Source organism: Entelurus aequoreus, linkage group LG06 (assembly GCF_033978785.1).
Source record: "Entelurus aequoreus isolate RoL-2023_Sb linkage group LG06, RoL_Eaeq_v1.1, whole genome shotgun sequence".
NCBI classification, from domain to species: Eukaryota; Metazoa; Chordata; class Actinopteri; order Syngnathiformes; family Syngnathidae; genus Entelurus; species Entelurus aequoreus.
Window position 1 is genome coordinate 42,633,819 of NC_084736.1, and position 13,629 is coordinate 42,647,447.

Below are 13,629 nucleotides of genomic sequence, written 5' to 3' on the forward strand. Positions count from 1 at the left end.
TTTTTTTTTTACCACAAATCAACAACTGTAGATTTTTCTCTGTATTACTGTAAATGCCAAAAAGGCACCACAGTTTATTACAGTAAAAAAAAGTAGTTTTTTTCTTTTACAGAAAAATGCTTTAAAAACCACAGTAAATTTCACAATTTTACCATGAAATCTATTGCTACTTTTACATTGCACAATTTGATGGGTAACTTGCTTTGAAATCATTATTATTAGTATTTATTTCTATTTAAAAAATGGTTAGAATTTTTGATAATATAATTTTGCATAATTAGACAATATTTAAGTTAACATCATTTGCGATTACATGGAGTACATATATTGTTTTTCTCCCATAATAGAAAGAAAGAATACATTTAGTACGTAAATTTACAGTACTTCATTGATACATATTACTTCCAGGCTTTCGAGGGCCAAATAAAATGAAATGGCGGGCCACATCTGGCCCCCGGGCCTTGAGTTTGACACCTGTGTTGTATAAAGTCAAGCAAAGAAACAATTGGAATTCCATGGAATTCAAATTCTACTTTCTTTGATTTTCATTTGAAGTTCAATTCTACTTCCTGTTTGCAACCTCATCTCAATTGGGATTTGGGAGACATTCTCAATTCAGTTTGGAATTTCGCAGAACATGGTGGATTTCCATTTCTTGCACGCTCACCGTCTGCAGCTCAGGGTAGGCGATGTCGAGAGAAATAAACTCCATGAACTTGGCAAAGCCCTCGTTGAGCCACAGGTCACTCCACCACTCCATCGTCACCAAGTTGCCAAACCACTGGACACAGATGACAATGTTTTTGGAAAGAAAAAGTGTTGTCTACCTTCCTGTGCATTTTCTTATCTGCGGCACTTGCCTGGTGTGCAAGCTCATGAGCGATGATCTTAGTGATGTGCACTTTGTCTGAGACGGACGACTGGTCGGGGTCGTAGAGAAGGGCTCCTTCTCGGTAGGTGGTCAGACCCCAGTTCTCCATAGCTCCCGATTGGAAGTCAGGGATAGCAGCCAGGTCTGCAGGGGGCAATAACAAACAGCCACTTTCAACATGCCTGTTGGGCTTAGAAGTAATTCCACTTCACAAGGTTAATAATTAATTCAAAATCTTCCATCAATGAAGTAAATCACATGTACATTGTCTCACAAAAGTTGAGTTGAGTTGAGTTGAGTTTGAGTTTATTTCGAACATGCAAGCATACAACATGATACATCACAATTTCCAGTTTCTCTTTTCAACATGTTCGAAAAGGAGTAGGAAGAAGCAGAGCTTATTTAATTCTACCCCTTTTCTTTACATAACAGTTGCAAAACTTTTTGTTCACTTCCTGTTCACAATTTTTTCACAATAAACTCCATAAGTAATCACAATAAAAATAAATAAATAAATAATAGTAAGAATTTAATAATAATAATTGGTGAAGTAAGTCATATTTCATATGATGAGATAAGTAAGATTACTTTAAGAATGAATGAATGGATGGATGAAATAAATTGAGAATGTTTGTCATGGTTCTTCTTCTTTGTACTTTGTAAACACTTTAAGTTTGAAGAGTTTCTTGAAGTGTATCATATTAGTACATTGTTTGATTGCTTTGCTTAATCCATTCCATAATTTAATTCCACATACTGATATACTGAAGGTCTTAAGTGTTGTACGTGCAAACAAATGTTTTAAATTACGTTTTTCTCTAAGATTATATTTCTCCTCTTTTTTTGAGAAGAATTGTTGTATATTCTTGGGTAGCAGGTTATAGTTTGCTTTGTGCATAATTTTAGCTGTTTGCAAATTCACTATGTCGTGGAATTTCAGTATTTTTGATTCAATAAATAAAGGGTTTGTATGTTCTCTATATCCAACATTATGTATTATTCTAACTGATCTTTTTTGTAACACCGTTAATGAATGAAGTGTACTTTTGTAATTATTTCCCCATATTTCTACACAGTAGCTCAGATATGGTAACACTAGTGAGCAGTAGAGAATATGAAGGGATTTTTGGTCTAGAACATGTTTTGCTTTATTCATTATTGACGTGTTTCTTGCAACTTTATGTTGTATATTTTTTACGTGAGATTTCCAGTTCAATTTATCATCAATAATTATACCTAGAAATGTGGTTTCATTTACTCTTTCAATTTCTATTCCGTCTATTTGTATTTGTGTTTGACTTTCTCTTCTACTGTTGCCAAATAGCATTATTTTAGTTTTACTAAGATTCAACGATAGTCTGTTTTTGTCAAACCATCTTTTTAATTTGTTAATTTCTTCTGTTATTATTTGTATTATCTCCTGTGTGTTCTCTCCTGAACAAAACGCTGTTGTATCATCCGCAAATAATACTAACTTTAAATCTTTTGTAACTTTACAAATGTCATTTATATAGAGATTGAATAATTTAGGTCCTAGTATTGATCCCTGAGGTACACCACAGGATATATTTAGCGTTGTAGACGTGTGTTCGCCTAGCTTCACGTACTGTTTCCTGTCCGTTAGATAACTTCTTATCCAGTTTAAGACTAACCCTCTGATGCCATATCGTTCTAGTTTTTTGATTAAAATATTGTGATTAATTGTGTCAAATGCTTTAGTTAGATCCATAAAAACCGCTGCCGCACATTTTTTACTATCTATTGCATTGGTAATTTCTTCTGTAATTTCAATTAAAGCCATTGAAGTTGAAACATTAGCTCTGTATCCATATTGGTTCTCTTCGAGTATTCTATTTTTATTTATGAAACTTTCTAATCTGTTATTGAACAGTTTTTCAATGATTTTAGAAAATTGTGGAAGTAGAGAAACAGGTCTATAATTTGTAAATTGATGTTTGTCTCCAGTCTTATAAATTGGTGCAACTTTAGCTATTTTCATTTTGTTTGGAAATGTACCTGTTTGAAATGATAGGTTACTAATATACATTAATGGTCCTGACATCTCTTCAATAACCTTTTTTATCGTTTCCATATCAATTCCGTTACAATCAGTTGAAGTCTTAGATTTAAATTTTTTTGCGATTGTAACTATTTCCTCCTGTGTCACATTACTGAGGAACATGGAGTTGGGATTTCGCTCTATGGTATCATTATAGTCCTCAATTGGAACTGGGTCTGGAATCCTTTCTTCCAATTTTGGTCCAATATTTACAAAATAATTATTGAAGCTTTCAACTACTTCCTTTATGTTGTCATTTTTTTTATTTTCATCTAAGAAGTATTGAGGGTAGTCCCTCTTAGTTCCATTTTTAATAATGAAATTAAGGATGCCCCATGTTGCTCTCATATTATTTTTGTTCCTGTCCAATAATTCACTGTAATATTCTTTTCTACATGATCGTAGTATGTCTGTTAACTTGTTTTTATACTTTTTGTACTTAATTTCTGCCTCTATAGTTCTTTGTGCTATAAATTTTCTATATAGTGTATTCTTCTTCTTACAAGCATTTTTTAATAATTTTGTCATCCATGGTTGATTATTCTTTCTCTGCTTGTTACTGAGTTGTATCCATGGACAATGTTTGTCATAAAGTATTATGAACTTGTTTAAGAAATGTTCATATGCTTCATCAACCTCTTTTTCATTATACACATTGTCCCAATCTTGCTTTTGTAGCTCAATTTTGAAGGCAGTCATCCTCTTCTCTGTGCATAGTCTTCGAAATGTCCTTTTGTCTTCCATGTTCTTCTTGTAGTTTCCATCATATATTGTAAAAACTGGCAGATGATCACTAACGTCGGTTATAAGTAGACCACTTGTAATGTTATTATCAAAATCATTGGTAAAAATATTATCAATAAGCGTGGCACAGTGTCCTGTGATTCTGCTTGGCTTTGTGATTTTAGGATATAGACTGATGCTGTACATTGTATCAATGAAGTCATCAATAGACTTTTGCTTGTTGGGGTTCAATAAGTCAATATTAAAGTCACCACATAAGAACATTATTCTTTGACCATTGTCCATGTAAGTTGCCTTGATCCATTCTTCAAATGTTTCTATACTTGACTTAGGTGATCTATATATACAACTGATGAATATGTTTTTGCTTTTTTCCTGACATATTTCAATGGTTATACATTCTAAGATATTATCTATAGCAAATGACATGTTTTTTTACCACTTTGTAGTTCAGGTTCTTCATCACATACACAGCTACTCCTCCTCCATTTTTGTTGGTTCTGTTGATGTAGTTTAGCTCATATCCCTCCAGATCAAAATCTATTCCTTTTTTATCATCAATCCATGTTTCTGTGACAGCAATCACTTTGAAGGGTTCGTTGATGTGTTCCAAAAAGTTCTTAATGTTGTTGTAATTTGCATACAAGCTTCTACTATTAAAATGAATAATTGACCATTCGTTATCACATTCAATGTTGCTATTATATTGATCATCTGTATAATAAAACAACTATTACTGATGTGGGAGAAAAAAATTGTATCTGGATCTATATAATTTTCCAAATCCTGGTTTTTGTGATCTTTGTTGCAGAAATTTTTTAGAACCTTTATTTAACCAGATAAGAAAACCCATTGAGATCAAGATCTCTTTCACAAGGGTGACCTGGCCAAGAGGTCAACAGCACATGTCACAGAGCAGTTTCAAAATAAATACATTAAGACATACATTTTAAAATACATAAGAGAACTGTAAAACAACAGAGATTTACATCTTTAAAAACACAGGCACTGTGCAAACGTCTCTCGCTGTTTGTCCCTCAGGACAGAACGGAAGGCTCCAAATGGAAGTAGTTCTGTAAGTTTCAGTTTCGTCTGCAATGCATTCCATGCCATAGGGGCAGCAATGCCAAAAGCTCTTTTGCCAAATTCAGTCCGTACATGAGGAACAGTTAAAACATACAAATTGTTAGAACGTAATGCGTTAGTTCCATATTTTCTTGTTCAACAATCTTTGATGTTGTTTCAATAATCTCTATAAGTGTAGGTGGATGCAATCCTGAATCTCTCTTGTTTAGTCGTCCCTTGGAACATAGTAGTGTCGATGCTGAATTTAGGTGCTTGTTTTCTGTCAGAGTCCATTATCATCGTTGTTGTGGTAGCTGTGTAAACTTTAAAAATTGTCCAGGTCCTTGATGTCATGGACAACAATTACTCTTGCTTCTGGACTTCCATTCAGCTTGATGTAGATTTTACAGTTGGCGCTCCAAGTTCCCTGGATTTTTCCCTGCCTTCTCAAGTCGCGTGCTTTCTTGGCGATTCCAGCATTACGTTTTGTGAGATGCTCATTCATGTACACATTTGTTCCCTTCAGCTTCTTTCCCTGTCTCAGCAATGCCATTTTAGATTTTCTGTTTACGAGTTTCACGAGCACGACTGGAGTGGCGTTGTTGTTTCTTCCGTTCAGTGGGATGCATGTTTCGATGGTATTAATGTCAATTTCAATTTCTTTTGATTGCAGAAAGTTGACCACTTGCTGTTCTGCTGAGACCATATCCATTTCATCTGGTTCACCTTCATTATTCACAGCTTTCGCATAGGATCTTGGTTTAATTCGATGCCCTGTCACAATGATATCATTCATTCGTTTATCCTGATCCATTTCATCTATGATGTTCCTCAGCATGTTGTTGTCTTCTTGAAGGATCTTCATTTGTTTGCTCATTTCAGTGGCTTCTTTATTTCTGGAGTTGTTCTCTTTTTTCATTTCTTTAATTTCTTCTTTCATTTCTTTCATATCCTCTTTCCATCCATCCATCTATTCTTCCCATTTTTCTATCATTTCTTCTTTAAATTCCTGGAGTATTTTTTGTAGTATCCCTTCTTGAATCCCATCATGTCCTGTGCCCAGCTTCAAATCAGTCTTTCCAGTCAATCCTTTAACTTTTGGCATTGCGGCAGTCACTGACGTCAGTGCCTCTTATGTCTTAAGGGCAGTTACTTCTTTAGCGACTTGCGGCACTTTTAACTTGTTTTTTCAACAATTTCGTACCTTGCGCCGTTCAGAGATCAATTTGAGGTGTCAGCCTGTCAACTTATATCACTCTGCGATGTCGGGATCACTTTAAAACAGCTGTAAACTCGCCGTAGCTTTTGGTTGCTAGGCAACCGCTTTGAACTGCGGGAGGCGCCTTTGGCTTGAGGCTAACGGCTCTTCCACTCGCCTTATTTCAGCGTATCAGTGCCTCTCAACTGACCAAAATCAGATCGAAGATGCCAGGTGACTCTCCTGTGGCTGTGATCGCAAATCAGTGGTCAAATCAGTGGTCAAAATCTTCAGACTTAACAAAAACTCCGGTAGCAGAAGCGGAGCTTTTTTTCTTTGCGTCCTTTGACAACAGTACACAACCTATCTTAGTACAGTATAGCTTCTCGAGGAACAATACTAGGGATATTTACAATAGTCTGTGTGCAGCTTGAATAACAGTATAGATTTCGGGAAAAGCTGGAATTTTTTTGAAAATGTTAAAACATTTGAATGTTCTGAATGGGTAGAAATGGTTGCTGTTGGGATTTTTCAAATCGGCCGAAAAAATGTTGAAGTAGTAACATTTTTAATTGAGAAATGTTATTAAATAATTCTTGGAATTTCAGGAAAATCAGGAATTTTTCCAGTTCGAAAAACAACTTTGTTTTTTGTCCTGATTAAGAGGAGTGTTTTGACGGTAGAAGGGTTGAAGTGGGTTGAAAAATGTGGAACGAGTAGTCGTCAGAAAAAAGGGTCAAAAAAGGGTATGAAAAAACGGGAATTCTGGGAATTCCTGGAATTTTTTTGAACTTGGAATAATAATAGTTTGAATGTCCAGGATGAGTGGAATATGTTGAAGGTAGAATGGTTTGAATCAGTTGAAAAATGTGGAAATGGTGGAAGTTTGAAAAATGGCCAATTCATTTTCAATGGGAAAAATGTCCCGGAAAACTTGGAATTCTGGGAAATACGGGAATTTTTTTAATTTGTCAAGGGAAAGCCCACAATTCCCAAATAGGCTAAACAGTTTGAAGTTGAAATGGTTTGCATGGGGTGAAAAATGTGGAAGGTAGAGTATGCCAAAATCTGGAGAAGAAGAAGAAGAACATGAAGAAGTTTAATAAATACATTAATTTTGGTGTAGAAAACCATATGTGTGAATGCTTTGGAGCAGGGGTCACCAACCTTTTTGAACCCAAGGGCTACTTCTTGGGTACTGATTAATGCAAAGGGCTACCAGTTTGATACACACTTAAATAAATTGCCAGAAGTAGCCAATTTGCTCAATTTACCTTTAACTCTATGTTATTATTAATAATTAATGATATTTATCTTTGTGGAAACACTGATCATCTTAATGATTTCTCACAATAAATATATATAGAAACAGATAAATATCAATATGCAACACTTTATTTTTATATTTTCTCTAAGTGCACATTTTTCAAATTGAACATTTTCAAATGATCACTTCTTAAACAGTCTTGTGAAATCACAATATCCCATTTTAACTAGCTAGCCACTGAAATGTTTTAACAAATCATGAATTACTTTGCACCATGTTTGTACAAATAATAACTCATGTAAAATACAAAGGTCAACTCTCCAATTTTTAAATAAATCATGTCACACTTTGAACTGGACACCAAATCTGTTATCTGTTTCTTTGTCAGTTAGTGGGAAGCCTGGCATTGCATGCTGTTAACTAGTGTGTTGTACTCTGGTGTGTAACTTGACACTGCAACTCTGAGTGAGTCTTGCAGATGTGCATCAGTGAGGCATGTTCTGTGTTTGTTCTTGATAAAGTTCATCTCAGAAAAGGCTGATTCACAAAGATAAGTTGAACCAAACAGGCTTGCAACCTTCATAGCTGCTGCGTATACACCACTGTACTTTTCTGTGTCAACAAGGCACCAAAAGTTTGGTGCAGCCTGGTGGGCTTTGAGGTGGAGGTCATTTTGCAGTGTTACAATTTCAATCTCCACCTGTTCAGCATCCAGGCTGAATGTTGTTGCACTTAACTGCTCAGCAATGCATGATATGTCCACGTTCATGAAAGGATTACAAATGAACGACACACATGGCTCAAGCTGATCCAGGTCACAAAACCTGTTCTCAAACTCTTGCCCAACTCTGTTTATGACCTGAGAGTACTTTTCTGCAACTTTGTCAAAAGCCTCAGATGCAGAAGCATTGTCTTTCAGCACCATCTGCACAGAGGGAAAGTGCAGCACTTTTTTTCTCTGTAAATGTACAGAGAACAGGTTCATCTTAGCTTTAAATGCATTTAAAGCACTTATCATATCGGCGACAGTTTTACCTTTGCCTTGCAGCTCACAGTTCAAACTGTTCAGTTTTCCAGTAATGTCCGTTAAAAATGCAAGGTCAAGTATCCACTCAGTGTCCTCCAGCAGCACGGTGTCCTCACCTCTGGACTGCATGAACTCTTTGATTTCACCCAAAAGTGACAAAAAACGTTGCAAAATTCGTCCCCTGCTGAGCCATCGGATTTCTGTGTGTAGTAGCAGGTCACCATATTCAGCTGACAGCTCCTCCAAAAGTACCTTGAATGTTCTGTGCTGTTTAGCTCTGGAGCGGATGCTGTTTATGATCTTTACGACGGGAGTCATTACGTGCTCAAAGCAGATCATTTTTGCACATAAGGCCTGCTGGTGTATGATGCAGTGGTACTGCAGAAAGTTTGGGAACTCTGGGTCAGCTTTACAGTGAGCAACGAATCCTGTGTGTCGGCCGATCATAGCAGGAGCCCCATCCGTAGTCACTGATACCAGCTTTTCCAGCGGCACCTTTTTTTCCACCAAAAACTCCTTCTCTGCGTTATAAATGTCAACTCCCCTCGTAGTTGTCTTCAAGGGCAGTAGTGTCAGAAGTTCTTCTTTTGTGGAGAAATCATCAAACACCTTCCGGATAAAGACCATCAGCTGCGCCGTACTGCTGCGGTCCACCGACTCATCACACTGGATGCTGAACCACCGGCACCTCGCCAAATCACGGTCCAGCTGATCGGTCAAGATCCCAGACATCGCCGACACTCTTCTTACCATTGTAGTTGCCCCGAGTTGAACATCGGAGAGACTGGAGAGTACATCGGTTCCATACTTCTCGTCTTCAAGCACAGTTTTAGCAATTATCATCATTGCTTCTTTGACAACCTCCCCGTCTGTAAATGCCTTCTTTTTCTTCATCAAGAATTGCGCAGCTCTAAACGAGGCTTCGGTTGCTTTTTGGGAGTTTCTAACCAGTCTAGTGAAAAAAGACTGCTGTTTGCACAAAGCTGCCTTTAACTCGCGGGCTTTTTCTGCGCGCAGTGCATTGCCCGGTGGGTAGTTAGCATGGTAGCTTGTGTGACACGTAGTGAAATGTCTCTCCACATTGTGCCGCTTTGCTATTGCCACAGTTGCCCCGCAAATTAAACACACGCAGGATCCTTTCACAGTGGTAAAAAAAAAACTCTACCTCCCATTCGTTGTGAAATAGATATGTTTTCTTTCTTTTTTCTGACATTTTTTGGGGTAACTCTTCTCATATTCGCTGCGTTAGCTTGTTCGTAAGAGCGCAACAAACGCTACATTTTGGTCATGCGCACAATACTGACCTTTGAACTATACTAGGTCAGAGTTCATTTATATTAAACACAAAACACTTTACATTTTAAGTGTTTGTATATATATATATATATATATATATATATATATATATATATATATATATATATATATTGTCATTTGTAAGTTACATGTAAGTGTGATTTAAACAATAATAGCTAAATATATATATATATATATATATATATATATATATATATATATATATATATATATATATATATATATATATATATATAAAATGGGTATTTCTGTCTGTCATTCCGTCATACATTTTTTTTCCTTTTACGGAAGGTTTTTTGTAGAGAATAAATGACGAAAAAAACACTTAATTGAACGGTTTAAAAGAGGAGAAAACACGAAAAATATGAAAATTTAATTTTGAATCATAGTTTATCTTCAATTTCGACTCTTTAAAATTCAAAATTCAACCGAAAAAAAGAAGAGAAAAACTAGCTAATTTGAATCTTTTTGAAAAAATTCAAAAAATAATTTATGGAACATCATTAGTAATTTTTCCTGATTAAGATTAATTTTAGAATTTTGATGACATGTTTTAAATAGGTTAAAATCCAATCTGCACTTTGTTAGAATAATAAGAATTAAAGTAAAAATTACAATTTATTTATTATTATTTACAATTAAAAAAAAATGTTTACTTGAACATTAATTTAAATTGTCAGGAAAGAAGAGGAAGGAATTGAAAAGGTAAACATGTATATGTGTTTAAAAATCCTAAAATCATTTTTAAGGTTGTATTTTTTCTCTAAAATTGTCTTTCTGACAGTTATAAGAAGCAAAGTAAAAAAAAAAATGGGAGCGACGCCGCAATCAGCTTGAGGTGCGTGGAGCGCGCAACTGTGTACAGTGCAATCACCCTCTCGGACCGTATAAAAGGGCGAGAGACGTGAACATCAAGGGAGGAGACGGAGAAAGACGGCGGACGGGAGGAAACCATCCTCTGCTGCCACGCAAACGACGACGACGTGCTGCTGAAAAGCAGACGGCGGACGGAAGGAAACCATTCGTGTGCTCACGTGAGAAAAAAGGCAGCTGCTGTAAAGCAGCAAAAGACTCTGTGATTGAAATAATAAAGAAGTCTAAACCATCTGACAATGTCTTCCCTGGATCGTCCTGAGAACCCGCGCGACAGTTAGGACTGTCACACTAGTAAATAAATAAAATTTAAAAAATAGAGGCAGCTCACTGGTAAGTGCTGCTATTTGAACTATTTTTAGAACCGGCCGGCGGGCGACTCATCTGGTCCTTGCGGGCAACCTGGTGCCCGCGGGCACCGCGTTGGTGACTACTGCTTTGGAGCATGACTTAATACACATTCATTATAAGCTCTACACATAGCCAAGGTGAATTTCTAAAGTATTGTCCTTTAAGAAGATATACTGTAATAAAATGGTCGCTATACGTAAGTGAGAAGCTGTACTCACTTTTGTAAAGACACTGTTTATACAGAATAGGGATGTTGCATGATGATTCAGATTCATTGATAACAATAATACAAATGATTTTTAACCCTATCTTAGCATTTCGAACACCTTACAGCTGGGGTGTCCAAAGTGTGCAGCTAGGGTTTTGTTGGCCCGTAACATGGTAAAAAAATTGTAAACATTTAAGAAAAAGAGCAAAAAGACTTCATGTAGTGGGAATAGAGCTGAACATTTTATAAAAAATTGTATATAGATTTATTTTTTAATGCTACAAACAGACATTATTTATCAAAGGTAAGTGCCAGTGTTGTGTTATAATTGACACATTGTATTATTATTATATATTAGTAGCAACATTTCAGCTTTTTGTCATTACAGTATGTCTTTTTGCTTAAATTTTTACTCTTGTTTTTTACGGCAACAAAACCCAAGCTGCCGTGTTCGCAAATGGGCCCCTGGCCGCACTTTTAACAGCCCTGATATACCTAATAATAGTACACTTTGTCACCTATAACACAAAGCTGACACTAAGTTTTGTCTTTCAACATGTTTTCAGCCTTTTTTTTTTTTACAAAATAAAAAAACTTAAAAATGGCCCCCGCATACTTTGACTTTTCGTTGTACGGACAAAAATGTTGGACACCCCTGCCTTACAGTAAAAAGACACTTCCGGTCCTAGACATGAAAATACATGATTTAAAAAAATGTTTTAACTAAAACTTAAATTGTGGGCTTTGTATTATATTACCTTATTAAAAACGTCACTATCAACTTAAAACTACTAGTGAGTTTTTGGGCCACATATCACAGTAACACCAAATTATTATTTGTTTTCTTTTTGTGTCTTTAAAAATATCTGTCCTTGATTTTCTAGAAATATTCCTCTCATATTCTAAAAAGGTATTAATTATGCTGTTGTTAAAAGGAAAACTGCCCAAGGATTTTGCGCGTCATCCACAACAGTGTTTCCCATAAACTGCCAAGATACCTGTGGCGGTGGGGGCGTGGCTATGGGCGTGGCTATGGGCGTGGTCATCATGACATCATCGAGTAATTTGCATAATTTACTACAATGATTTTATTTTCTCTAAAAAGGCTCAAAAAATGTATACATACTAATTAATAATAACAGTTTTGTTTTAAACGTCCATCCATCCATTTTACAATATAATTACAACACTTTATGTACATATTTATATACAGATGTGAACAACAAGTTATTCACTGAAATATATTTATTAATTGTGGTTCTTACAAAAAATATATCTTATAAAATATAAAAGCTAAAATGTCTCAAAGCTCTGCCCCTTTAATTAGTGCATACTAAATAATTTAACTTTAGCCTACTACTACAACCATATTATTTACCAGCAACATAAAGTGAAACAGAGGCAGAGGTGTCCTGCCACAGACAGTAACAAATAAACAGAAAACAGTAGTGGTGGTAGATAGACACAGAGCTTCATCAAACATCTGATCCACTGAACAAAGAGCTCCAAAAATCTTGAACTTTAGACTGCCATCAGTTTTACTCCCTACACTTAACCATGTGTTTCCTACTGCCTGCAGACTTTACACCCTTTGTTATATACACATGTTGTGTTTCTAATATAAATACATTTAATAAAGTCAAATACAAATAAGGCAACAAGAGAAGTATCCTACACTTCTCTTTTGTAAAGTAAATCTGAACAGCCGATATGGGCATCTACATCAACTATATGATTTGCCTGAGAAGCTGGAGAGGACCAAAAAAAAAAAAAAAAAAAAAAAAAGATTTTTATTTATTTTTATTTTTTTATTTGTGGCGGACGTAATTCTTTCGTGGCGGGCCGCCACACATAAATGAATGTGTGGGAAACCCTGCACAATCTTTATGTGAGACAAGGACACACATGTCCCTTTTCTGTGCATTCTACAGAGTGAAAAACTGCTAGCACAAGGCGTCTAACAATGCAGATAATGATGATTCACCTATTCAGCCTATGAAGCCCTCTTAAAAAAACTTCCAAAAAACCCCTACAACGTTTATATACATGCTGTAACCATGTAATAACAAGTATATTTTTGATAATACGTAATTTTGACAGTATTTTGGTTATTTTAAAGCATTACTGCAACTTTTTACCTGGAAGCATTTATTTTACAGAACACAGAACAAATACTACTTCCATTAACAACAACTACAACAGCATAGAGTGTGTTCTGTGTTTGAAACCGTTAATCATGGCAGACATTGGGAGGCCCCAAGATGGCGACTACTTTGAGCTAAAGGATCCAGCTATAGTGAAAGACTAAGCCATTCTCAAAGCATTATCATGTAAAAATGGTGCTAAATCTTTCATTGACAAAACAAGAACAAAACAAAAAAAACAGGCCCTTCAACGTCCGTTTTCACTGGGATGGTTGTATCTTTCAGCACATACCGTGAGCGTCCCCATTGAGCTGGTAAATTCAGAATACTTCTCAGGTAAAACAAATTATGAGAAGAAACAAGTCTTCCTGGCAGTGTCACCGGATCTAAACCAAGAGGCAGTATCCACTGCTTGTTTATTAAACTGGTAGCGTGTGGAATTTCCAATGTTGACCAACTTCTCGGCTTATTGCCACAGACTTCTAATACACGTGTGCGAGGCATG

The 13,629-nt window shown here is 35.9% G+C and overlaps 1 protein-coding gene across 5 annotated transcripts in view; it reads right to left on the reverse strand.

Moving 5' to 3' along the window:
* Window positions 1-13,629, reverse strand: part of LOC133652224 (endoplasmic reticulum aminopeptidase 1-like) — an 87,925-nt gene that overhangs the window by 61,930 nt on the left and 12,366 nt on the right. For all 5 annotated transcript variants that reach the window (XM_062050734.1, XM_062050730.1, XM_062050733.1 and 2 more), the window contains exons 6-7: window positions 861-1,015; window positions 668-781 (exon numbers count right to left, since the gene is read on the reverse strand). In XM_062050734.1, the coding sequence (XP_061906718.1) occupies window positions 668-781; window positions 861-1,015 (269 nt within the window). The remainder of the gene's footprint in view (window positions 1-667; window positions 782-860; window positions 1,016-13,629) is intronic.